This window comes from Centroberyx affinis, unplaced genomic scaffold (assembly GCF_046629955.1).
Source record: "Centroberyx affinis isolate AG114_WGS23_722 - 3 ecotype Tasmania unplaced genomic scaffold, CSIRO-AGI_Caff_v1 ptg000281l_1, whole genome shotgun sequence".
NCBI lineage: Eukaryota > Metazoa > Chordata > Actinopteri > Beryciformes > Berycidae > Centroberyx > Centroberyx affinis.
The window spans coordinates 75,289-100,681 of NW_027278960.1; the positions used below are offsets into that span (position 1 = coordinate 75,289).

General features: G+C 40.2%; 1 protein-coding gene across 3 annotated transcripts in view; it reads right to left on the reverse strand.

The window, feature by feature from the left end:
* Positions 1–1,323: 1,323 nt before the first annotated feature.
* Positions 1,324–25,393, reverse strand: part of LOC139639441 (pikachurin) — a 37,700-nt gene continuing 13,630 nt past the window's right edge. For 2 of the 3 annotated variants that reach the window (XM_071513549.1, XM_071513540.1), the window contains exons 7-25: positions 24,041–24,207; positions 18,526–18,638; positions 17,998–18,251; positions 15,348–15,535; positions 13,646–13,746; positions 13,460–13,560; positions 12,511–12,655; positions 11,784–11,973; positions 9,090–9,215; positions 7,588–7,831; positions 7,281–7,392; positions 6,314–6,430; positions 5,690–5,870; positions 4,342–4,365; positions 4,001–4,079; positions 3,449–3,592; positions 1,976–2,059; positions 1,575–1,678; positions 1,324–1,475 (exon numbers count right to left, since the gene is read on the reverse strand). In XM_071513549.1, the coding sequence (XP_071369650.1) occupies positions 1,324–1,475; positions 1,575–1,678; positions 1,976–2,059; positions 3,449–3,592; positions 4,001–4,079; positions 4,342–4,365; positions 5,690–5,870; positions 6,314–6,430; positions 7,281–7,392; positions 7,588–7,831; positions 9,090–9,215; positions 11,784–11,973; positions 12,511–12,655; positions 13,460–13,560; positions 13,646–13,746; positions 15,348–15,535; positions 17,998–18,251; positions 18,526–18,638; positions 24,041–24,207 (2,626 nt within the window). Of the gene's footprint in view, positions 1,476–1,574; positions 1,679–1,975; positions 2,060–3,448; positions 3,593–4,000; positions 4,080–4,341; positions 4,366–5,689; positions 5,871–6,313; positions 6,431–7,280; positions 7,393–7,587; positions 7,832–9,089; positions 9,216–11,783; positions 11,974–12,510; positions 12,656–13,459; positions 13,561–13,645; positions 13,747–15,347; positions 15,536–17,997; positions 18,252–18,525; positions 18,639–20,011; positions 20,087–24,040; positions 24,208–25,393 lie in introns of all 3 variants that reach the window. The other variant, XM_071513533.1, reaches the window with a different exon arrangement.

The following is a 25,393-nucleotide window of genomic DNA, read 5'->3' on the forward strand; positions in this document are numbered from 1 at the left end:
TGCAATTGAATATTCAGCTGTTAAATTCAAAATGTTTTCTTTATCCCCAAATACCATTAATTATTCTTCTTGGGACAGTGGGAGTACAGTGTCACCTTTTTTGTTTTAAGCAAAACATTTTCACAACAGCAAAAAAAAAAAAAAAAAAATAAAATAAAATATGGACAAGATGGAACATTCGCAGAATGTCCCTTTTAGGAGTAAAGCTCTTATTGCAGGAAGCCTGGGCCTGGGAGAGAACTAAATTGACAATTTTGTATTTGAAGCATGGAAATGCACAAATAGGGGACATGATCTATTTTCATTGGCGCAAAAAGAAAAGCTACAACAAAACTCAACTGAAAAGCTGAGGTATACAGTACAGTGCATCATGTCAAATTATTATAACAGGCTGTCACACACACAATTTCTCCAGTATTTTGGCTGGTTTACAGTGTCAACAACAACAAGATTTTCATGTGACTAGCATCTGAGAGACCCAACTGAAGGAGTTATATGGATACTAAAAGAAGAAGGTAAAAAGAAACAAATATTCTATGCAGTTGATGCCTTCATCTTCCAAAACTAGCAACCTTTAAAGAACTGACAGGAATTAGATTTTAAAAAAAGTAGTCTATAGACTGAAAAACAAAAAAAGATCACAACACAAACAAGAATACAACCACCACAACAACAAAAACAACGGAAATCCTATAGGGCCAAAATCCTCTACAAAGAAGTTTAAAGAATTGTTCTAGGTCAGGTTCGTGAAAAACGTCTTATGATTCCTTGGATCATTTGGTTCTTCCAGCAATCAAATAAGGATTTACAGTAGAAAAAATAAAGATAAGATTGAAATCATCCCATGAAAAAATGTCCTTCAAAAGCTTTTTCAAAGACCCTCATGTACCATGATACTAAGTTGTTTTTCTCCTTTCACAGAGCACTTGTGCTTTGTTATGTCCTTTGGTGAACTTTTGTCATTTTTGCTGTGTCCATGGGTTGAAACTGTTTTCCAGAGCAATTCATGTAGTTGTTAAAAGTGTTAAAATAGACCTTGCATTTGACATCTTGGCAGGTTAGAGTTGAAAACTCAAGTTCTGCACATAGGAGCCACTTAAAGATATTCCAGTGACTCTCAGCAGTGTTGGTCTTTCTCCAGTTCGAGCTGATACTCTGTAAGAATTGAATAGATAAAGCGTGAACTGGCAAGGTTGTTTTAGTTTAGCTTTTACTCGTTTGGTCCTGGTAGTTCAGCTTCAAGATGACAAATGAGCTGGTGAAGATGTTCATTCCTGTTGGAGACGATGTTGAAAATGGACCATTGTCTGTTCAGGTCAGTTTCTAGTTGGAACAGGTGTTGATGTTCTTTCCGTCAGCAGCGTCCTCCACTAGTGCGAGGTGGTAGTCAGTGGAGAGTGTGAAGTGGGACACGCAGCCAACCAAGCCTCCCATGTACTGTCTGTTGGTGTGCAGAGCTATTTCCTTCATGCCACCTTCACAGGGAGATGAGAGGGAGAATAATGAGACATAGAAGTCAGCATTATTGTAATATGTACATATATGTGGGGTCATCAGATGTGAGCTGCACCTACCAACATATAATGGCCCGTTGATGTTGAGTTGTCTCATCTTGCCAGATGACCTGCCTGTCTTTGCTCCGTAGTCATCCACAGTCAGCTTCCCTGACTGTCCGTCCCTGGAGAGGTGAGGGAGACTGGTCAGCGGATCATCAAACTTGAGATACATTACAAAAATACTGGTTTATAATTCATGGAATGGCACAATAGCTTGCTTTCACTTGCTCTATTTTGCATCCACAACTGAATTACATGTTTGACTTGAATGGACAGCAAAATGCTTTTTAAGAGGAATGCAAAAAGGCCTCTGCATTATGGCTACATGTAGCAGCTGCAAAATCAAAGCAAAACATAGATGTGTTACTTTGCTATCCTTCATGGGAAAATGTACAGTAAATGTCACTGTTAGTGCTTACCTGACAGCTTTGACTCTGTGCCACTTCCCATCACTGAAGGACCCGTTGACAATGATGTTAGCCATGCCACTGCCCAGGTTATAACTAGAGCAACATGGAAACACATATTAATTAGTTTTGCTGAATGTATAGTTACAGTGGGTTCACAATCCCACAGACAAATCCTGGTGCTGATGTACAAGGCTGCCACTGGATCTGCACTTTCATAACTCCAGGTCAGGGGTCAGCCTGGGTGCTTCGCTCTCCCTGCCCAATGGTGGAATGAGTGTCCCACTCCATCATCTTCCTCCTCTACTTGCTCAAATTTACGCCGGTCTTGTTTAAACAAAAACACTCTCTACCTTTTCCCCCTAGATCATATTACTTCACCTAGCACAGGGATGGGAAGGTGTTGGATGTGGGGCTGTGAGGGTTCGGCTGCACCACTATCATCAGCTTTATTGGCGCTGGTCTCCTGGTTTATGTGTCAATATGCAATTATGCATGGTTGGCTCTCCATTTTAGGCACCGCATTTGAGGACAGTGAGTAAATTCACAAAGGCGATGACTTGCTTTCACAACGTTTGATGTGTAGGCTGTGAACTGTTACAATCCTTTTAAACATGAGATTATTAAAATCGTGTCCGACTGTGAAAAGTAAGGAAGATGAAACGTCTCCCACAAGTAACTGCAGCCTGAAGTGATTTCAGCAGCAAAAGGAAGCAACACCAGAGAAACCTTTGTTGAGGAGCTTCACATCTTCACAGCAAAACTAAATTCATAAATGTTAAACAAACGATCATCCAAAACTTTATAACTCATCTAGCCGCACATTAAAGTCAGGTGCTCCCGAGTAGTTTCACACTGTTTCAGGCTAGTCCATGAGCTTTTGGATATCATCAGTAACAGTTGTGGCATTTTACTAATCTGTTGAACTAAACGTCATTTTTGGGCTGAAGTCAATTTCCCACTGCAACGCACTGAGCATCGAATGGACAAGCTGTAAGCTACTGTATTACATTTTATGGTCTACCCCAGTCGTTCATTTGGACATTTATGTGTATTAATCTACGCAGAATAGATAAAATACAGTGATTTCATAAAGGTTCCACATGTTTTTATGCATATTTTAATAATCCAGATATTTCAGGTCCTGGATGACCTCCATTCCTGATGTTAATAGTCTATACTTGAATTTACTTTACCTGCTATAGAGAAACATTCCAGACATTGAGAACCATGGAGAGTGACAAGAGTGTCAAAGGACACAGACACGCATACACACTCACACATATCATACTGACAAACATATACACTACACTAAATGAAAACAGAAGAATGTCTTTTTTACGCAAACCAATCTTATAAAATCATTCTCTTAAAATTCACCAAAAACTGCTCATTTAAGGAGTGCAATGCAAACATTTCTCCTTGCCCCTCCCCAGCCAGACAGGACAGCAGCTGACTTCACTGATTAGCTCCTCATACACACACCTGAAGATTAGTGCGCCATCCTGAAGCCCCATGGACAGGAAGTCACTGTTGGGTCTCATTGGACTCTCCCCTCGCCATAGCAACAGGCCATCCTTGGCTGTGCTCTTAAAACGCATGAAAAGGTTGTTCCTGGCCCCAGACACCCTGAGGACACAGAGAAATTCACTTGAACAAATAACAAAAGGAAACACTTTAGTCAGGTTCAAACCTCAAACCAGCATATTTCTGATATATTATATAATTTTCTTTCTTGCTGGACAAACTGAGGATAGCCACTCTGCCTTTCTTTTTCCACAAAATTATGCAGCAGGAGACTTTGGTGTGTGTGTGTGTCTGTGTGTGTGAGTGTGTGTGTGTGTGTGTGTGTGTGTGTGTGTACACTGTACCTTTGCACATTGGTGCATGTAATACATGACCTTTTCAGAATTTGTATTCTTAGAAAGTTAAATGTGGTGATGTCATTGGAGTTGAAGGGAACTTTAAATATTCAAAGCAGAAACAGTATTATTATTGTTATTATTAGTTTTATCTCAGAAGTGTTTAAAGACCAACCTTTTCAGGATGTCTCTGTTGTCATAGGTCAGGTAGCTTCGGCCAATGAACTGTGGAATCTCAATGGCCTCAGTCACAGCTGGTTTGGAGAAAACATTGCACTTACTTATTATCATCACAAGGTGGCAGCATGAGCATGTATCCATTAGCTCAGGCCAACCAACTACATACTAAATTTACAGTGAAGCATTACCAAAAAGATATGAGGGTAAAAAAAATATTAATATTATATTTATGATGAAATTTATTACGGATTTGTTTGTTTTAAGGTTTGTTAATTTCTTAAATTCAGTAATTTCTTTCAGTAACTGCTTTTTAATTCATACTAAAAGAAAACTTACTGTTCAAACAGTAATTTCCACATTCTGTTCAGCGAAAGCATTAAAAAAAAAGCAAAAAAAACAAAAAAAAAACAGAGAAGGCACAGATAGGCTTAAGGGATTAAGTTGTTCAATACATTACATTATATTGAATTACATGACAATGTACAAAACACAATATTTAATCCCCGAGAGCAGGAGAACACAGATTAGAAGGGAGAAAGAGCTGGCTTCATGGTGAAAAACAAATATTAGATACTAACAAAATAAATCACACATTAGTCACTGCTCTGATGACTTTCTTAGACAATGAATTATAACTTGAGTTAACTGCTATAGTTCTGCTCTTATTCCTCACTGAATGCACTGCGCACAAGTCTCTATTCCGGTCATAAAGAAGTATACAAGTGTAAGACGTGTACAGTTTTAGTTTCACTGCATCTACAACAGACAGACATGGCAAAAACAGAGATTACAAATTCCCAATAGTCGTAGAAAGCACATGCCAACAGTTTCAAAACATCCTTTTTCATAAGCATCACATAAACCATACACAGCTTACAGTGACCAGTTGATCCCTGATGCTCATTAATCACAATCCAACACACTGTGATATGGCAGTCCTTCTTAAATTAACCTGCTTCTACACATATACACGTTGCTGAACGCGCATGATACTGCTGCTACAGCGTCCCGTCAACCTGTGGGACGTTTGCTGGTAAACACTTCAGCTCAACCACCATTTTGGTTCTGCTCTGTATGGGAATTCGAAGTATTGTGCAAATGCCTATGAAACTCAAGCACACTTGCCTAATGTAATGTAGCGAGCGACTGGGAAGAGGCATCAAAGCCAAGTATAAGTGTATTACGATCTTACAAAAAAAATGGTAACATTATGACCAGAGTGTTTGCTGCCTAAATAACAAGCCGGATAGATGCTGACCTCCTTGCTGCCTTTTAAACTGTGGATATTTTTAAAGACATTAAACTTTTTTCTATGCTTTACAATGTTTTTCAGTCAAGTTTGAATCTCTACTAATGCAATCACATTAATTTTTTTTTTCTTGTAAACGTCCATATCAGTATTACACTTTACCTTTATACACATTTGTATGTACAGTGAGTTATAGAAGAAGTTGGGCAGTGAGCTGAAATTACAGTTTTTTTTTTCTGTCAACTTGTATCAAAACATGAGTTTGGGGTATAAGAACAAAGTGTCACCTTTTCATTATGGGTCTTTCTTGGTTTCTGTGTCAAAAACTGTTCAATGTCATTGGCAAAGAAACCCAACTTTAGATCAATGTACCAAAACTAAAGCCAATAACTGTATATTGTGTAAAAATAAGACATTGAAGCATATGCGGCTGACCTTTCTGGCAGTGCCTGCCGTCGTACCCTAGGGGGCAGTCACACTCATATCCATCCCACTTTGGCCTGCAGGTCCCTCCGTTGGCACAGGGGTTCTCCACACATGGGTGTGGAGCATTCGCTATGTTAACCCCACCAGCAGAACCAGTTGCTATTGGGATGGTGCGGTCATTGAGTACCAGCTGGGGAGGTGAAACGACGTGAAAGATGAGCGGGGAAGAGACAGAGAGAGAGAGATGGTAGAGGTGGGAGAGAGAAAAACAGAGCCAGAGAGAGAGAGAGAGAGAGAGACAGGCGGAAGGAGAAGCATGAAAAGGTGTAAAAATTCAATGTGAAACTTGTCATAGCTTATCAACATCAAGTTTATTGCTGTATAGAGGGCATGATCCTCCTCTTTAGAACAGTTCATTAAACTGTTTCTGCCTGGGGGTCAAATTTAAGAAATTCAGTTATTGCCCTGACACCAAGGCTGATGTAAACATACAGCGGGCTCCAATTCAGAGTTGGTGCATGTACACTTGCATCCTTCAGCCAAGACAAAAACTATGTGAGACAACATCCTCGTATTCTGAACTAAAGATTGTCTTTTTGCTGTCTACTCATCACCAGTGTAATGTAGTCATACCTTTTGAATTGTTCCAGTGAAGGGCTGAAGCACACCTGCAGTGCTCTTGGTTTTATCATATGCTGGTACTCCACCGACATAGAGAGGAGAACTGCATTTAATCTGAGTGAACGCTCCCTTAAGAGAGAATATGACAGAGGGATATAGATGAATTACGTTAAACATTCAGAAATTTATATAAATGAAAAGAGTCATACCATATAAAAGCACAATAGCATTTAAAGTGGCTATTTGTTTTGCTTATCAAAGACTTTGTGACTGCTGGACTGTTTGCATAGTTGTATGTCCCTTTAGGGTTGATGCCTTCCATTTTCTCTTTGTATGAGAGTGTCACATGAAGCATGCTGAAATTTGTCAGTTTAATTTTGCCTTGCTTAGGGATTCATGTTTCAGCAGGCAGCACTTATTTGAATAAAATGTCTTTTTTTTTTTTTAAATTGATTCGCACTGATGCTCACTTTGCCCCTCAACAGTGTGTATTTGGGGAATAACTACGCAAAGTACTTTTGAAAGTTGAAACTTTGCTTGATGGATCGCATGTATACATAGATTCTGGATGAAGCAGTGGAACCTACTGTGAGAATTGGGAAAAGGTCTTAAGTCATGGGGTCTATGGGGTATGCATGTTTGTCAGTAACATAAGGCAACATTAAACTTCCAGATTTTGGTATGGAGAGTTTGACATTACATTCTCTTCCATACAAATAGATAAAAAGATAATGGTCCCTTTACTCCTACAAGCATGCATAAATACATGAACCACTCAAGTTTAGCTGCCACATACAGCCAATTCTTGCATCAAAAGCTCAGATAATACATCTCAAAGTAAAAATCCAATAAATCACTCACTGTAAATAAATGATGTGATGGGGTGGCATTTTTCCAACAGAAAGAACAACACTGCAATTCTAATTTTAGGCCTTTTAGCAGAGATAAATGCGCTGAACAAGTGACAGAATTAAAATACCTCTGCGATTGCTTCCATCGGCCTCTGGTTGTCCACCTGCAGGATGCCGCTCTTTGCTGTCCGAGAAACTCTCAGCTCATGCCACGTGTCCATACTAATCTGCTCCTCACTCCTGCAGGACAAATCGTCACATACATACAGGGCATCTAGTCAGAAACTATAGAAAAAGAAACTATAGAAATGGGCTATTTCATGGCAAGAAAACAAAACAGAAGTGGAAGTCTGAAGATCCACCGTCACACCAAAGACATACAATTAATTATTTATTTTTTACTGACACAGAACAGAATGAGCATCCATCCAGCACCTTATCACAGCGCCTCCAGAGCCGCAGTCAAATCTGAACTCCACGTATCTGTCCACCAGGCTGATGGCCAGGAAGTCTCCGCTGGCCGCGTCATCGCTGTACAGCAGCGTCCCGTCGGGCGTCGCCGGCCGGAACGTCAGCTCGAACTCCATGAAGGACAGATAACTCTGGGAGGTCTGAGGCCACGGGACGACGGCGTAGGAAAACACTGTCGCATTGAAGAGGGGCAGCGACAGCGAGAAACCTGATGGGGTAGTGGGGAAGTGATGGGGGGAGAGAAGGAGAGAAAGATGAGATGAGATGATATGATATGAGATGAGATTACACTTACATTTTCATAGAAATTTCTTTTGCAACCAGTGCCAGAACAACATACATCACACATCACACCAAACGGGTAAGATCATAAGACTAAAAACAACCAAAAACAATATTGCAGTAAAAAATTACAGTGTCCAGACAAGATACATATTTCTCACCCTGCCTCCTGCCTCCATAGACCAAGTCTTAAAAGTGTGTACATGTGTGCTTATGTGTGTATGTGTGTACTTGTGTATGCCTATGCAAAGACCTAACGTGAGTCCCAGTGTTGGTTTAGAGTCCTTAGTGAGTAGGGAGCGAATGAGTTCTTAAATTTGTTCTTTTTACAGTTCAGCAGTCTAAACCACTTCCCCGTTGGTGAGAGCTTATATTTGTCATGTAGGACGTGGGAAGGGTCCATAAAAATGTTGTCTGCCAGTCTCAGAAAGAAAGAGCACAGGCAGGAAAGTGAGGAGGAGGAAGACAGGGAAAGGGTAGAATGTACAGGTGATATTGTGTGGAAGAAGGTCTTACATTCACTCAATCCCTTTGCCTCCATAGAAGAAATAATAATCCTTATTTCAACCAATTTTTCCTCATTTTGCACTCTACACTGAGGCCCTTAAACTGTTCAGTAGCTACTTTAGCTCATCTAACTACAACAAAGGTCTGTGTGACAATGTAGTACAGCCATTATGTTGGATGAAAGGACAAGGGGATTTTACTTTCCGCCTTCACAGAGTGCACCTCCGAAACTCCTGCTGCAAACCCAGACAGGTGTGTGTGTGTGTGTGTGTGTGTGTGTGTGTGTGTGTGTGTATGGAAGAGTATTAGAGCCATTGTTGGTGAATTTTTTTTGCAGTGAATTGTATGAGGGAGGTAATATACTGAGAGAAAACTCTTTCTGAGATTAAAATCAGAAATTTGCGAGGAAAAAAAACTCAGAAATTTGAGAGAAAACATGAGATTGTGAGATTCTGAGTTTTTTTCCTAGCAAATTTCAGAGTTTTTTTCTAGCAAATTTCTGATTTGAATCTCCAGAAGTTCTGTTTTTTTCTCACAAATTTCGGAGTTATTTCTTCTTATGATTTCTGATTTTAATCTCTGAATTTATGCTCTTCCGTAGTAGCGTGTGTTTTTGTGTGTTTGTGTGTGTATGTGTGCGAGAAAGAAAAAGAGAGAGAGCACAAGCACCGACTCACTCTCTTCGCAGAGCGTCCCCCTGAAGCCGAGCGGACACAGGCAGATGTAGCCGTCGGCGCGGTTGGCATAGCAGGCCCCTCCGTTGGCACAGCTGACCAGGTCACACACACTGTCGCTGCACTCACCTGGCACAGAGCAGATTAGGACACACACACATATGGAAAGACAGACCCGGCATATGTGCACTGTACATAGATACAGATGAATACAGCAGGGTTTCAATGGTTGTATTATTTCTATGGAGTGCACATGCTCCAAAATTGAAAAAAACACAGCGACACAGAGAAGAAATTGAGGAGCATGAACTGTGAAATAATTCAAAAGGCTGATGTCTATTTTGAATAATAAGTTGCATCTCATCTAAAGTTTCTTTTTCAGTCTTTGAGCTAGCGTGAATTTATTTTAATAACATGGTAACACTGAAGAACCCTGGGAAGACAAATACATACACATCCACCCACAGATACAGGCAGGCAGAAGTACAGACATCATTTGTAAAGATTATAAACTCTCACAAGAGTGATTTTGTGATTTTGTGGGCAAGTGAGGAGGGGTCATGTTACAATTCCTCAACCTAGAACCAATGCAATGAAAAAAACTGTTACGTATAGAGCCATTTCTCATTGGAATAGTTTGCCATACTTAATTACTCAAGCAACAAGTAAAGACAGTTTTAAAAAGCAACTAAAGAGGTTATTCTTGGGTACAGGCAAATTATAATAATATAAAAAAAATAATAATTTTGGTCTTGTTAAATTTGTCAAGTTTGCTAAATTGGTAGCTCAAGGTATTTGGTAAAAATAGTCATAGATACTGCTTGTTATGTAGTATGTGTGCATGTGTGTGTGTATGTGTGTATGTGTATATAAGTGTGTGTGTATGCATATATATATGTATACATATAGAGAGAGATGTAGCCTATAGACAGAGAGTTTCACATGGTTTTGTTGAAATTTATTTGGTTTTTGTAATGGTTATACTGTTTTAATTGGGGTGGGGTGGGATGGGGTGGACCGGATTATTGCTGTAATTGTATTAATGGATGCATGTATGTGAAAGCATGTGTATACATTTATGTTCTTAACGTGGACCCCAGGAAGAGTAGCTGTTACCTTGGTAACAACTAATGGGGATCCAAATAAACAATAAACAATAAACAATAAACTGTGGAATATCATCTAAAAATATTCACCCTATATACTTGAGACTTTTATCCTTTGAGTCAATAGTATTTTATGAAATCTATGTTAAATTTCAAGCACTTACTATTGCAGCAGAATTGAGATGGTAGCTTATTAAAAAAATGAACCCAGAATTTGTCATACATGCCTGCTTCCTGCTGCACGGCCAAACCGGCCAGAGTTTATTCATTTGTTATGCCACTTAATTCCCCTCAAAAGCAATTTTTCTGTGATTGTGATTCTAATTTTAGAGGGTAATGATGATGACTTTGTTGGTCTTTTTACACACGATGATGGTAACTTGTTTTTCCACATATCCCTACCAGATAAACAGATGTTTTTGCGATGACAGCATATAGTCACCCATTGTGCAGTGTGCCTGGATGGGGTACAATACTACTGTTGACAAGGGTTTCTTTATTTGTTTGTTTGTTTGTTTTACATAAACAAATAGAGATTTAAATCTTTTAAACATTTTGAGTCGGCCCTGGCAAGCCGCTGTACGGCTCTGTTGTAGAAGAGCGGCTGGCTGTCAAAACCTCTAAACCAACTCAGACTCCTCTGTCAGATGGCATTACTGTTGGCTGTGCTTATTGAACTGCAGAGCAGAGATAAATCCACTCATCAATACTCTGTCTGACTGCTGACCCACCGGCCTGTACAGTAACCCAGAGCGTGCCAAAGACAACCGCACATAGGGTGGGTTCAATTTACTGTCAAGTCAATTCAAAGAGAGTTTACATGATGAAATTTTATCCATCGAACGGATTATAAAAGTGTTATACCACCGCTCTCAAACAGAATGAAATTTCATTCGGAACGGGACAGTTCAATTCATTACCAAAGTGGGTTCTTCTCAAAAATATTTTTGTTTTTGCATGAGAGGGTTGTCACAGTCATTAATAAAGACTAAATACTGTCATTATCATATGAATAGCAGTTTTCATTTGCATTTTATATAGATTGAATTGACAATAGCCCCATGCTGTACAGTGAATGAACACTGTGCCATCCAAATTCAAGCTAAGGCCTCAGACCTGATCAGAATTATTTATGTCAGAAGCCCAAAACTATGTGGTTCTCAAGACCGCAGAGAGACCTGTGCAATTCTCTCAGATGAATTCTCCTACAGATGAATTCTCTCTGAGCCGCTGGCCAGCAGACCCGGCTTGTACAGCTGTAACACATCTCCCATAATAAGGTGCCAACTATACTGAGCACCAAAACCTGAGGAGAAAGCCAATGCATAATGGGTAACATGGACGTAATTACAGTCCAACGGCAACAACCAAAGAAAAATACTGAAACACCCATAACACAAACTAAAAAACTCAATTACTGAACTAAAGTTCCACAAAAAAAACCCCAGCCCCGCTTCCCCTTATTATAATTTCATTTATAACTTTCTGATGCAGTCATGACTCTAGGGGCTTGTTAATGCTTGTAGCTGTGTGCGCATGTACTGTATCTGCACACACACACACACACACACACAAACACATAGCTCCTCACCTATATCGGCCCCACTCAGCGCTCTGCCCAGAGGCCACGGTCTGATGTCTGTCGCCTTGTTGTTGATGGTCAGACTCTGAACGCATCCCATGAAGCCGCGGTTCGCCCCTGTTGCCCTGACCAGCCAGTAGGCATTCGGGGATCCGCCCACATACAGCGGGGAGCGGAAGGTGATCTTGGTGTACTGGCCCTGCAAGAGCGAGGGTGAAGAGAATAAAATGTGTTTCATCCTTCACTAAAAACATTCTTCTATATTGGGATTTTGAAGGAGATCCAATTCCTGAACTGACTACATTTAAAATGAACTACAGCCAATATTGTTTGTAATGGACAAAACATCCTGTGCAACGGGAGAGGTGAAACTCCGTTAGATTCTTCATGATGGTTCCTTAGAGTGATGAGGATATAATGATCTCTAAATCAATATTGTAATTAAAATATCTACAATATCTACTTAAATGTGTATATAAGGCGACATAAACAGTGTGTGTACTTTCACTAGGTGGATTTATCCACAAGGAGACTCAATTATTTCCATATGTATAGAATGTTAACAAGAAATATTGGACCAAAACCGATTTACATAATGAAACATACATGCTGATTGATTCAAAGAGTCCTGAGTCTTTGAATAAATCAGCATGTATGTTTCATTATTTGCAGCTGAAAATTTTTTCCCTTGCCCAGCAAAAAACACTCATCTGTATGTACTGTATGTTGCTGTTACCTGTGAGCGTCCAGATATGGGAGTGTCGTTGTCCATGCGGAGCCAGCCACTCATGCCGTCTCTGAAGACGGTCACTGTGTGCCACTGGCCAAGCACAATACGACTCTCACTGACGATCTGAGCTGCTCCTGTGCCACAGTTAAACCTGAAGGAGAACAGAACAGACACACAGTTTTAATTGATGTAAACTGTCAAGAAATAAAATGGTTCAAATGGTATAAATGTGCCCTAAAAGGTACACTGCTCCAAACATGTGTAAATATGCACACATTTGGTCCTAAATGTGGAAAAGTATGTATCCCTTTTAATAGAAAAGGTTTAAGGGACAGAAAAAACATGAGAAAGCCCAAGTAACAAACGTTTAGTGAAAAGATATGCAGGGTTTTTTTTCTGAGGGGGTATATTCTCTTTAAAAGCAATTTGTTTTTCTCAAACTTTATATTAGAAAATATTTACTTTAGCCTGGCAGGTATTCATAATTGAGTGCTGAAGTGAGGCCAATATACCTGATGATGTTTCATGTAGAATTCCACTAAATGAAATCCCAGCTAAATTTAGCATTACAATGACCATTGGTGTTTTGTTTATATCCCCTCTGAGCTGCTCTCTATCATCAGTTTCCATTTGTTTTCCTATTTGTTGCTTCAGAAAATTTGTTTACCAGTGGAAAAATGTTCCTGAAACTTTCAACTTTGTTCCAAATAAAAGCTAGAACCATTTTATTTTGTAATTACAATCAAAACAATTGAATTTGCTCTTGGCTGACAGTATATGACAGATAACATTAGTAAATGTATTTATTATGTTTTGGTTATGGTGGGATGTCACTGTTGCATAGTTTAATCCCGATCAGCAAAACCTTCAAGAATCTACAGAGCCATAACTCACACACACTGGATTGTGGGTTTAACATAGTACAAGGCAAAGAGTCAGTTAGTGTTGTACTCACCTGTAGTGCAGCTTTCCTCGCACCAGGGCCAAAGAGGTAAAGTCTCCACGACCGTGTTCGTTCTCCCCACAGTACAGCAGCAAGCCATCCTCAGAGTCTGACTGCACCAGAGAGAAACTACTTTAGAGGCTTTTTCAACCTTTTAAGAAAAAAAGGTTCTGGTGGAGAAACTACACAGTGCCTTACCTTGAACTCTATAGTGACCTGAAAGGTCTGGTAAGAGTTCTTCAGGGGTTCAAAGGTCATGTGCGAGTAGCCAAAGAACCTGGGAAAGTTCACCAATACCGCTGGAGAACACAGAGGATGAAATAATGACAAATCATTTGAAAATAAGGAGATACGATATTTTATTCAATTCAAAATGTTACTCAACAACATAATTTGACTATAAACACGTTATTATTTACAGTAACAGACCTGGTGGGTGGAGCTTCAGAAGGAGGAAGGGCTACATACATACAGACAGCCACAGCTATGATGGCCACTAAGCAGTTTTACTGCAGCTTGTACCCATCTAAAGGGCATGAAACATGTATAATGGGCACTTTGACAGTAGTTGTTCAGGCAGGTAAGAGCCTTTTTTTTTTTTTACTTCCCCTCACTCAGATTTTCTTAAACTGTGTGATTTGAACAGGCAGATGGAGAAAAAGAGCAAGGATACAATCACACAACAATACAATGGGACAGCAGAAATCCAACTGAAATGCATGGAGGAATGTTGAATCCAATAAGGTTACAATCCTGATAAGAACTGGGAAATCACATCCCTGCTGACAGACAGTGGGAAGGACACACTGTAATCTCTAAAAAAAAAAAAAAAAAAGGACATCTGGCTGCAGACCCTCTTTGAGATCCCCTCTCCAGACAACTCTCTATTTCTCAACAATAAAACATCAAAATCCTCTGATTACTGAGAGGTAAGCCCTTCTCTCTGACGTCAGAGAGAGTTGCCGATTTGTAGGACACATCACCCATGTGCCTATATACGTCAAACACACACATGCACACACACACACTCCTTTGTAAAATCGTAAAAATGTATAAAAAGTTTGAAATGGTGTAAAATGTGAAGTTTTTCCTCAAATTCCTCAAAAATTGACTTTTTGGAGATTCACGGGATGCTAAGAAAACTATGGAGCTGGATGAATATAAGTTTAGTTTTTATGTGATAAATGTCTATAGGTGAGAAAGGCAGATTGAAAGCCTACTCTGCATTTCTAACATATTAATATGACGTGATTATTGCTATACAAACACTTGCTAGCACAGGGAGGTAGAAGCAAACAGAGTATATTGTAGCTTGTAAGAAGCCAATAGAACAGAGGGTGAGGATGCAGTGATAAACACCATCAAAGGTCCCAAATCTGTATCAACCCGGTTTCTAGCCTCCACAAGTGATACTGCAGCAACTGCAACCTATTTTTCTCAAATGTTGCATAAGAGAATTCAATATGCATACTGTAACACACAACTCATGCCTCTAAAACAACAGATTGCCAGATTATTCTCTCTGAAGGCTGAAAATGGGAACACAGTTTGAATTTCCCAAACAATAGCTTTCTACAGAGGGCAATAGTGCAGCACTATTTACTATTTCAGTGTGTGTGTGTGTGTGTGTGTGTGTGTGTGTGTGTGTGTGCGTGTGTGTGTGTGTGTGTGTGCATGTTGTGGGGAACAGGGTTCTGCATGTGATATATGTATATTTTCTCTATTTCTACTATACTTTATAGTGCGGAGCAGATGCCTCCTCACTGTCTATGCTGGAGTTCATCTGTGTGTGTGTGTGTGTGTGTGTGTGTTTGTGTGTGTGTGTGTGTGTGTGTGTGTGTGTGTGTGCTTGTGTGTGCATGTCTGTGTGTACCTAACCACACATCTATGCTTCTCTCACCCTCAGAGCAGGTGTCCCCTCTTCGCCCCAGGTTGCAGTGGCAGCGCGAGCCTCCGCTGTCGTAGTCACTGAGACAGAAGCTGTCGGGGGGGCAGACCGTGTCGTCGCAGGTCAGGTCGTAAACACGAGGCACCTCGCCCTTCCAGGGGGACATGGTGGGGGCGGGGGTGGTGGTGGGCAAAGTGGTGCTAAGGGTGGAAGGGGAGGGTTATTGTCAAAAAGCAACTTTTCAAGTCAAATTGTTGATTTGACACCACTGACTTTTGATATTTTACAATGCATTTTCAGTGGTTTGGCTAATAATAATATGTCAACTGCAAATGCAATGCTGTCTTGCATTTGTTGCATCAGTTGTATCAAGGGCTGCAACTAACGATTATTTTCATTATCGAATAATCTATTGATTATTTTTTCGATCAATCGATTAATCATTTAATCTATAAAATAATGATAAATGTCTATCACAAGTTCCCAGAGCCCAAAGTGACTCTTAAAATTGCTTACTTAGTCTGACCAGCAGCCAAAAAAACGTAAAAGTATTCATTATATAATGATATGAAACAAAGAAAAGCAGCAAATCTTTGCATTTGTGAAGCTGTAACCAGGAAATGTTTGGTATTTTACTTAATAAATGACTAAAACAATTAGCGATTAATCGACTCATCGTTTCAGCACTAGTTGTATCCTCGGGTTATAGGCTGGCTTGTGCAAGGCAGTGAAAAGCAATGGAAAAGCGTGTGTACGTGACCATCACAGAAACAGCCTACTTTATAATATTCCTGTCTGTGAAAAGTAGCCAGTTCTACAGTGTGACCGGTAGAAGAGAGTTGCAAAAAGCACAAATTCCACCAATACAAACAGCAGCTCAAATTAATGTGACATTTTAAATTTTAAATTGCCCCTTTCCTCTGAGGGACCCTTTGTTCCTTGTATTTTAGGGGTAGAATTTAACTGTAAAAAGCAAAATGTTCACCCACATGTAATGAAACAGCAGTAAGGCCAGCCTACATTGGCTCCAGTTAATGACATACCCACCTGAAAGACAGCTCAAATTGATGTGACATTTCGCTACTTCAAGCACCTCCTTTATCAAATGATTAAGTGGGAGAGTGCGGAAAAAGCAAATGGTAGATAGCTTTTAGGGAGAGCACAGAACTGAGAGAGATAGCAAACTAGCAAGCAGAGAGCAAGAGGTGTAGCAATACAGCTCCAACAGGTATTTGGATTTTCTCCTGCAGGTTTGATTTGGTGAAATGAAAACAAAAACTTATATTTGAGATTTGTGTTTTTTTGTTTTTTTTTCTCTCCATAGAAAAGTGCCTGTATATGATCAACTTTGTCTTTAAAGGTCCCATATACACACTTTCCAGGGTTTTATTTTCTGTCTTGAGGTCCATTCAAAGCTGTTTGTGTGGTGTCATGTACCAAAAACACTCTCAATCCATTTTTACATGTTGCAACAGGCTGCTTCTGTTGCTGTGCCTTTAAGGCTCATTAATATTAACGACCCCTCTGTTCTGATTGGCTAACCATTTCAAGAGTGAAACATGAGATATCACAGACCCGACAGCTGCAGACAGCAAGAAGCAGGGAAAACTCTCCGGTAATAAACATTGACAACCGCTCAACCGCTTGGAAAAAACACTTTGTTGTACTATTATTTCTTACAAAAATGATAATGAGCGAACCTTTGTGACGCCACAAAGTTACGGAAGTCCAAACGGCTCATTAAGAGGCTTGGTTTTCTAATATGGATTGTGTGGATTTAAGGCTCAATTATGCACAACGTGAAATACGTATACGGATACGGACGGAGCCTTCTGTCCGTACTCTGCGTTCATTTTGTCCGTATTTGTGCATGTTTTCTGAAAACTTACAGATACGGACGAAACAGAGCAGTACCACCGCAGTACCACCGGAAATCGTGGGGGCAGTGTAGCCAATAGTTCAAGCGAGACCAGCGAGACCAGCAAGACACGACGAAGACATGTTGTTTGTTGTTCACAACAAACATGGCGACGGTGGACAGAAACGTTTGACTCTCTACTGCCCTCTAGTGGATGTATTGTTTAACATTCATGCCAACGTAAAGGACGCATGGAAATATGTGGGCAGTGATGGTTACATTGTTTGAAACGGACATATTTATTTTCGTACGTAAAGGGAGCATAAATGAGCCTTTAGTTGGCAACCGTGCGTTTTGCTACTTCTACAATGTTTGGATAGCACATCCAACTGTAATCAAAGAGGCAAGAGAAAAGGGGACTGCCCATTGTACCGACGGCCCATTATTCCGAAACCCCAATAGTCCGAAAAATGTCCACCCATTGGGCCCAAAGCCCATTTGTCCGACAACCCGTTATCCCGGAGGTGGTTGGGTTACGGCATGGGGTCACTGAGGTTAGGGTTAGGGCAAGCTTACGGTCAAGGCTGTCAGAAGCCATGATTGTGGATGGAGCCAGGCATGGAGTTTTCAGACTATTGGGGTTTCGGAATAATGGGCCGTCGGAACAATGGCATGGCACCAGAGAAAACACGTTTTACACACATTTTCAACATACAGCACCTTTTTAATTCTAAAGTGGGGTTTCCTTCAGAAAAACAGATATCACTAACCTGGAAAAAAGAGTGTTTCCAGAGTGTGTCTTACCTGGTAGTGGTGGGTGTGGCAGTTGTTGTGGTGCCCAGGACGGTGCTCTGCTCTGAGGTGGTTGAGAAGACCAGATCTCTGAAGTCTGGGAGGATGGAAGAGGAGGTGGAGGTGGAGGAAGCTGGGGCGTCAGTGGCGTTGGGAGGAGCGACGGTGTTCATGCGGTAAACGACGTTCCGACCGGACGGCGGACCGGAGCGGGAACGGAGCTGGGACTTCCTGTTGTCTTCATTGATTCCTGGGAACGGCTTCAACTAGGAAGAAGAAGAAGAAGAAGAAGAAGCAGAGAGGAAAACACAGATGAGGAAAGTAAAGACATAGAAAACTATGTGAGAAATGTGTTTAAGTGAGACGCTGCAGTGTAACTCACCTTTGTACTCAAATTAATTTTCTCCCATGCGTTCATGAGGCAATTATGAAATCTATCTATTTATCTATTTGTTTGTTTAATACGATTTTTGAGGCTGCTGATAAAGTGAATATGAATGCACCTGAAACTTACAAATAATTGCATCATTGATAACCCACCTCTTCAATAAAGACATCGTAGTCAGAGTCGTCAACGTCAAAGCTGTCCTCATCTTTGATCCTTGAATCTGTGTAACGCTGCCCGTAATCTCCGCTGCCAACATCTGACGTACCTGTTGAGAATGTCCATGATGATAATTAAAGTTAAGCATTTATTTTGTTGATGAGAGTTAAAAAGATCCATAATATTTGGAGTGGGTCACAAAGATGATTTCAGCGGGTAAAATGAATATACATATGAGTTAATTAGGTGTAGCAAACAAAAAGGTGGTTACAGTGAAATGGCTGAATGGTCAAACACAGATCCACAGTTGGTTGAATGGTGAAATACAAGTCCAAGTATAATGGATGCTGGTCAGAGGATCATTAGAAAACAGGAAATAATGCATGTGGCGCTGTAGACTTTTAGCCGGAATTTATGGTACAGGTGAAAATAGTAATCGACTTTAAAACTTTTTTTTTCACTTTGTAGCATGAAATTCCCAATGGGTTTGTGGGCAGTCAACCACTTAAACTGTCTGCCCCAAATATCTGTAGTGATGACACTCATTTGTTTTTATTGTTCAAAAAGTCAGATGTCCTCTATATAACATCTATACAAAAAAGGAACAGTGACCCGTATAATACTTCCCTGTGTTCTTAAACTTTTCAAGTGGTGATTGTGCCTTTTTACTATTATCAACAACAAGAGTTACTAAAAAAATGCATTAACATTGTTGGTTAATATTCATGGATTATATTAATGGATTCCAATTAGGTTATGTCGGATGAAAACAGTGAGTTCTATTTGAGTGAAATATCACTTTAAGGGAAATGGCATTATGTGGAAGACAGTGATGACAGTTATCCTGTAATGCAGAGTGTCCACTGACACAGAAGAGTGACAGCATCTTATAGGAAGGGAAAGTTGTGGTCTACTGTTTGCTGTGCTATAACTAAAGGAGAAAGATTGATGTCTCCATAATCCATTAATATTTCACAAAAAATATATATACATTTTGTAATCAATAGTCAATAGTAAAATGCATCAGAATTTTGTCTTGAACGAACGTGACCACCATGGGTGCTAGTTCCCACTTTCCCTCCATGCAGCATGACCATGTATGTGTGACGACATTAGTGATCTTTCAATGACACAACGACAGCCACAAATATTGATGATCACATTGTTGTTATGACCCAGACAATGAACAGCAACTGCAGTCACAGATACAGCCATCCTAGAGGTCCCATTTTACACGCTTGTTGAACTGTTGCTGTATTACATCCCATCAAACAAGAGGAATAGTTTGGAAAATCTTGTAGTGCTGACACACACAAGATGGTAAAGAAAGATGGTTGACTGTTGTGCAATGGCTGTTCCTGTTGGGCATGATCATGGATGTGTGATGATGTGTCACTGATGATGCTTCCATGATATTAGTTGAACATCATGGGACAAAGACACTGAGCAGTAATACAGCTGTTGGCGGCCTGATGGCTCTACCTGTTCGCCTGTATCCAGGCTGCCGCACCATGTAGTGAAAAGTGTCTCCTAGATACACATCAGCACCAAAGGCTGCTCACAGTGTACAAAGACAAAGCCAGACAGTGAGTACAGTAGGTAAGCACAGTGAGCATGGCATGAAACAATCTTTTTGGTCAACTAACTGCAGTGGCATGAAAAGACAACTTAATTATTTAGCAGCAAAAAGCAGTGTTTAGGATAGAAATGGCTAGCTGAATAAAAGTTGATGAATTCTGCCCAAGATGAATAAAAAGAGAGAGAGGTTTTCAACAATAATCCCCTTCGTTTTCGTAACACTGAGAAACTGACATTTTACCTTCCTTAAACTTAGCCTAAATATAGTGTTACATATTTGGTATATGTTTGATTTGTTGGGTAATATGCTGTAATATATAGATTTGACATTTTAAGTATTTATCTGATGCTTTAATCCAGAGCAATTTTCAGTGAGTGAGCAGGTAGGGGTTCAGTGTAGGAACGTAGTGCAAGATATTCTAGATACTGTCGCATAAGTGGCATAAAATGTGTTCAAATTCACAGCAATTGTTAGAGGAGATGTTCAAGTCTTAGCAGCCTACAATAGGAACACAGTACATCAAAATAAGTGTGAACAAGTTGTTTAATTGTGCCATAAACTATAGTAAAGGACACTGAAGGTTTTGACCTGTTCAAAATGACAGTCCTTCCCCTTTGTCTTTAAATATTGACCATAAGATATTCATAAAATAATAGGTGGACAATCACAGAGCACAGATGCAAGGTTCCAAATACAAACTAGGAAAAAAAAATCTATATACTCAGATGCAGAGTATATGTGATACTGAATATTGGAAATATTGCCTCGAGATGTTAAAAATGACAGTCATTTCCACATAAAACACTAGAAACAGTTGGAAAAACAGAGAAGTGCCTGTTCAGTATGACAGCTCTCCTCCCTCCTCTCCTAACCCCAGAGAGCCTAATCTTGTGTTACATAACAACATCCCCTCCCTCCCTCTTGTCTCCTTGCCCTTGTACTTCCCCATTCAACTTATTTACACCAAGTTTCAGAAGTTAATCTAGTTATTGGACAAATTGGGGGATTGATATGTAATATATAGGGATATTACACAGCATATATAGATAGTATACTGTATAATTAATCAGATATGCCACAGAAATAGTCTTAAATAGCTTGACTTTTAAGCCTGAAATGGATGCAGAGGTTTAAACTGTTAATTAGCAAAGCCTAATAACATTAAATCCTGAATACGGAGCGCTGGCATACAGAGAGGGGGAATGCCCAAAACAGCCTCAAGCAAGCTAATCTGCTGTTGTGTAACAGTCCCCCCTCGTCCCATACTACCCCCCTTCCAACCACTACACACACACACACACACACACACACACACACAGATCTACCAAAACCCCTCGTGAAGCCTCTGCTTTTTGTGCGAAATGGGGGGTGGAGCAGTTACTAGAGAGAGGGACAAGAAAAGTATGTCAGTCGCGCCCACCCCCGCAGTTCACTGGGGCGGCGGTGTGTGGCGTGTGTGTGTGTGTGTGTGTGTGTGTGAGCGTGTGTGTGTGTGTGCATTAGGGGCGTGGATGGGCAGAGAAGGGGTCTGCCATCCCGCCCTTAATCCTGTCTGATGAGACTCGGACGTAACCCGCTTTCATCCCCTGCTGAGAGACCACGCTTCTCTCTCTCTCTCTCTCTCTGTGTTTATGTCTCTCTCTCTCCGTCTGTCGGTTTCTCTCTCTAACCCACTCATTTTTATCTCGCTTCACGTAACATTCATCGACAATATCGCGACAGCTTCTCTCTATCATTGTCTCTCTCTTTCTGTCTCTCTCGCTCTGACCAAGACAGCATAGCTTAAGGTGCTTAATTCAATCTGCCCAGTTTAACAGTTTGACAGCTAGCGTAGCGTGTGAAGCAGCGGCCTGTGTGTCCGCCCACATGGCTTTCTAGAAAGAGCAGGGTGGTCAACAGGTCTCCAGGTCACAGGAAAACCCAGGATATAATGTGTGTCTGCGTGTTTGTGAAGTGTATGTGTGTGTTTGTGTGTGTGTGTGTGTGTGGATGTGGATGGGGACTGGGGGGTTGAGAAGAGGTTCATTTTGATGATTATGTCTAATCTACTACCATTCCAGCTCATTATGCACATGCATGCACATACACACACACACACACACACACACACACACACAGGTCATGTGCATCCTGTCAGCACATTTGAAACAGCAAGTTGAAAAACACACACATACACAAGAAAAAGGGAGGAGATCAAAAGAAAGGTTGTTACTATTAATAATATAGCGTTTAAAACATTTTCATTGGAAAGAAAGAGAAGATATTGCAAACATGATAAATAGTCACGGTAGACCTATATATATATAATATGTGTGTTCAAACGAACACATTAAGCCCACTAAGCTTTGTTGGTATTAGCGCTTATGTCTGTAGTTAAACTGCTTGAATGTCATGGCCTTCAGTCCATTAAGACATTACTGTTGCTGCGTGTGTGTGTGCATGTCTGTGTGTATATGTATGTCTTTGTGTGCATCTGGCATTCACAGGTGTTTCTGTGCATGTGTACGTGTATCTGGTACACACATATACCTGTGTTTATGTGTGTGTGTGTGTGTGTGTATGTGTGTGTGTGTGTGTCCTCGCATTTTAATATCAATCAGGCCGAAATGTCCCCCTCCCCCACACACCACCAGCAGCCAACCACATCAAAAATAATAAAGTAAATGACTCTGTTGCTCCGTATCTCCATCCATGTATTTAAGGCTCCGGTCAGAAAACCCACTGACACACAAACACAGGCGCTGGCCTACATGCAAGCAAACGCTGAGAGAGGCAAACTGCATGGCAGGTCGACTCAGACTGCACATTATTTTAGAGTGAAAACATTGATTCTTTTGTTTGGTAAGTTGAGAAGATTCTGTGACCCTCAGCAACCAAGGAAAATATTGTAAAATTGAAAGAAATTGTCACTTACAATAGCTGAAAAAAAGATGATCCTACTGTTTGGGGATATGAGGTTTTCATTTGACGTCAGCGATAACTTTATAATGGATTCCAAATTTGTTAAAGATGCTACATTTCGTTTTTTCCTCATTAAACTATTGTGACATCAGTTGTGATGTTACCCTAATGCTTGCAAAAGAAAAAAAATGCTGTTTCCACTGAAAACAACACCAACAATGATCTGCTTCTTGCTTTCATTTGGTCCAGTTTGGGAGTTCTCAGGCTTGATTCACCATGAAATTGATGCCGGTAGACTTGTAAGTAAAACTGGCTGGGGGAAAAGCTCAAATTTATACTACAGTACAGAACATAGTGCTAAAGGTTGTTATTACACTTGGGTTTCATCTATGAAAATACCACAAGGTTGGCCTTAGTGTATTTGAAAGAATTTCAAACCAACTTTGACCTTCACCCCCCACAGTGCATAAAATAAGTCAATTTTCAATTCGATAGAGAGGGGTCAGAGTTTGGAATACATTTTCATATTTAGTAGATTCATCTCCCTCCATAATGTATTTAAATGAGAAATAAAAGAGGTTTTGATGTCAGATAGCTGCTAATGCTCTCAGTTATACATTTGATCAATTACCTAATACCCTGGAGATTTATATGATTTTTTTTATATTTGCTGTACCAGTTTACTAATTACTATTATGTAACTACATTTCAGTAATTGTGTTTTCATTATTGTAACTACTTAAAATGAACTTTCAAACTAAACTAAAGAAAGAAGTGTAAGGTAGCGTGTTTCTCATATGTGTGTTTCAAATATGTGACCATAGCCGTGAACACAGTACATGTTTAATTGTGAAGAGGGATTGGGTGACATGACAAATGAGCAAAGCCTGATTAGTCGTAGTTGTAGTTGTAGTTGTAGTTGAAACCAAGCCAGTGGCAAAGTCCTGGCTGGCTCTGTTTGGAAGTATAGCTGAAACCTGGCTGCCACACCACCACAGATCTTTGGCTCAGAGATGGACTTTCGATCTTACCGAGAGTTCGCACAGGGTTGTTGATTTGGCTCGGCGGGCTGGCTCCGTGAACGTTGACGGCCCGCACGACAAACTGGTACTCGGTGTCCGGTATTAACCCCTTCAGTACCATGGAGCTCGCCTCGATGGGTTCGCGGATGTACGTCCACTCCGTGTCCATTTCTGGCCTGAGAAAGAGAGAACGTTCATAAAGCCGTATAAACATTTAAATTGAACGTACCATCAGTGTATAAAAGATTGTTAGATCTTAAGAAACTTTGGAAAATTTGATAGAAGCTGTTTTCTGATATTTTCATTAACAACCATTACATTTTTGCCATTTTGCAACACATTATCAGTGGCTTAAAATGGTCCTGGCTTCATAAGCATTTTTTATTTCACTAGGAGAAAATGTCATCTAGGAATCACAGGATAAAAATGTTGTTCAAGACACTGACAATAATGTAAATATACAGTATATCCAAAGTTATCATTTGGTAATTTTGCAAGGGTCCCAAGGGAAATCAAATACATAAATGTTGCAATATCAAAACCACATGTGCCACGTTGAAGTTGCACACATGCATATCACTGCCATGCATTACTGCACACATAAAATACACTTACATAAAATCAATAACATTGTTTTGAGGGAGCTTTGTGTTTTAAGAGTTATGTTTTGTGAGGGATGTTTCAGGATTTGTATGTACAGATTATCTTTCATTTGACCTGTTCATCCTGCCGTTTCATATTCAGATACCACATTTGCATTTAAATGTGCGTACTAATTAACTAATTACAAAGAATGTAATGATTAGTATCCTATAGTTCTGAATAAAACATTTTCAGAGTCAAAACAATGAATGCTTCAAACAAAACAGAAGGAGCACTTGATTTGGCCTATTTTTCATGCGATGTTACTGTTTATGAGGCTGTTTCAATCTCCAAGTCGTCTTTGCCTCAGTCTACTCAGAGAATTATAAAAGTATAGCAAACGGCAACATCATGACCTCTTGAACTTCTCTTTTTTATTCTCCCTATCGTCTCCAACTTCCATCTGGAGCTGCCATCTTTGTCCCGACTTTGGTGACTTGGACAGGCGCCTGGAGCCACGACTATTTGTTGAATAGAGTCATCTTCGCCGCCACTCAGTGTCTCTCTTCAGCGAGATCTCTTTTGATGTGTGGGGGGAAAAATTTGCCTCTGAGATGGCTCTTGTTTGAGGAAAATGCCCCCGCATGCAAACACAGACACTGACTCATGTATACTCTCTCACAGTAACTGACAGTTTCTTTGCCTCCATCTCTCTCTCTCTCTCTCTCTCTCTCTGTTTCTCTCACTTTCTTTACGACACCCGCCTCCCCTCTCTCTCTC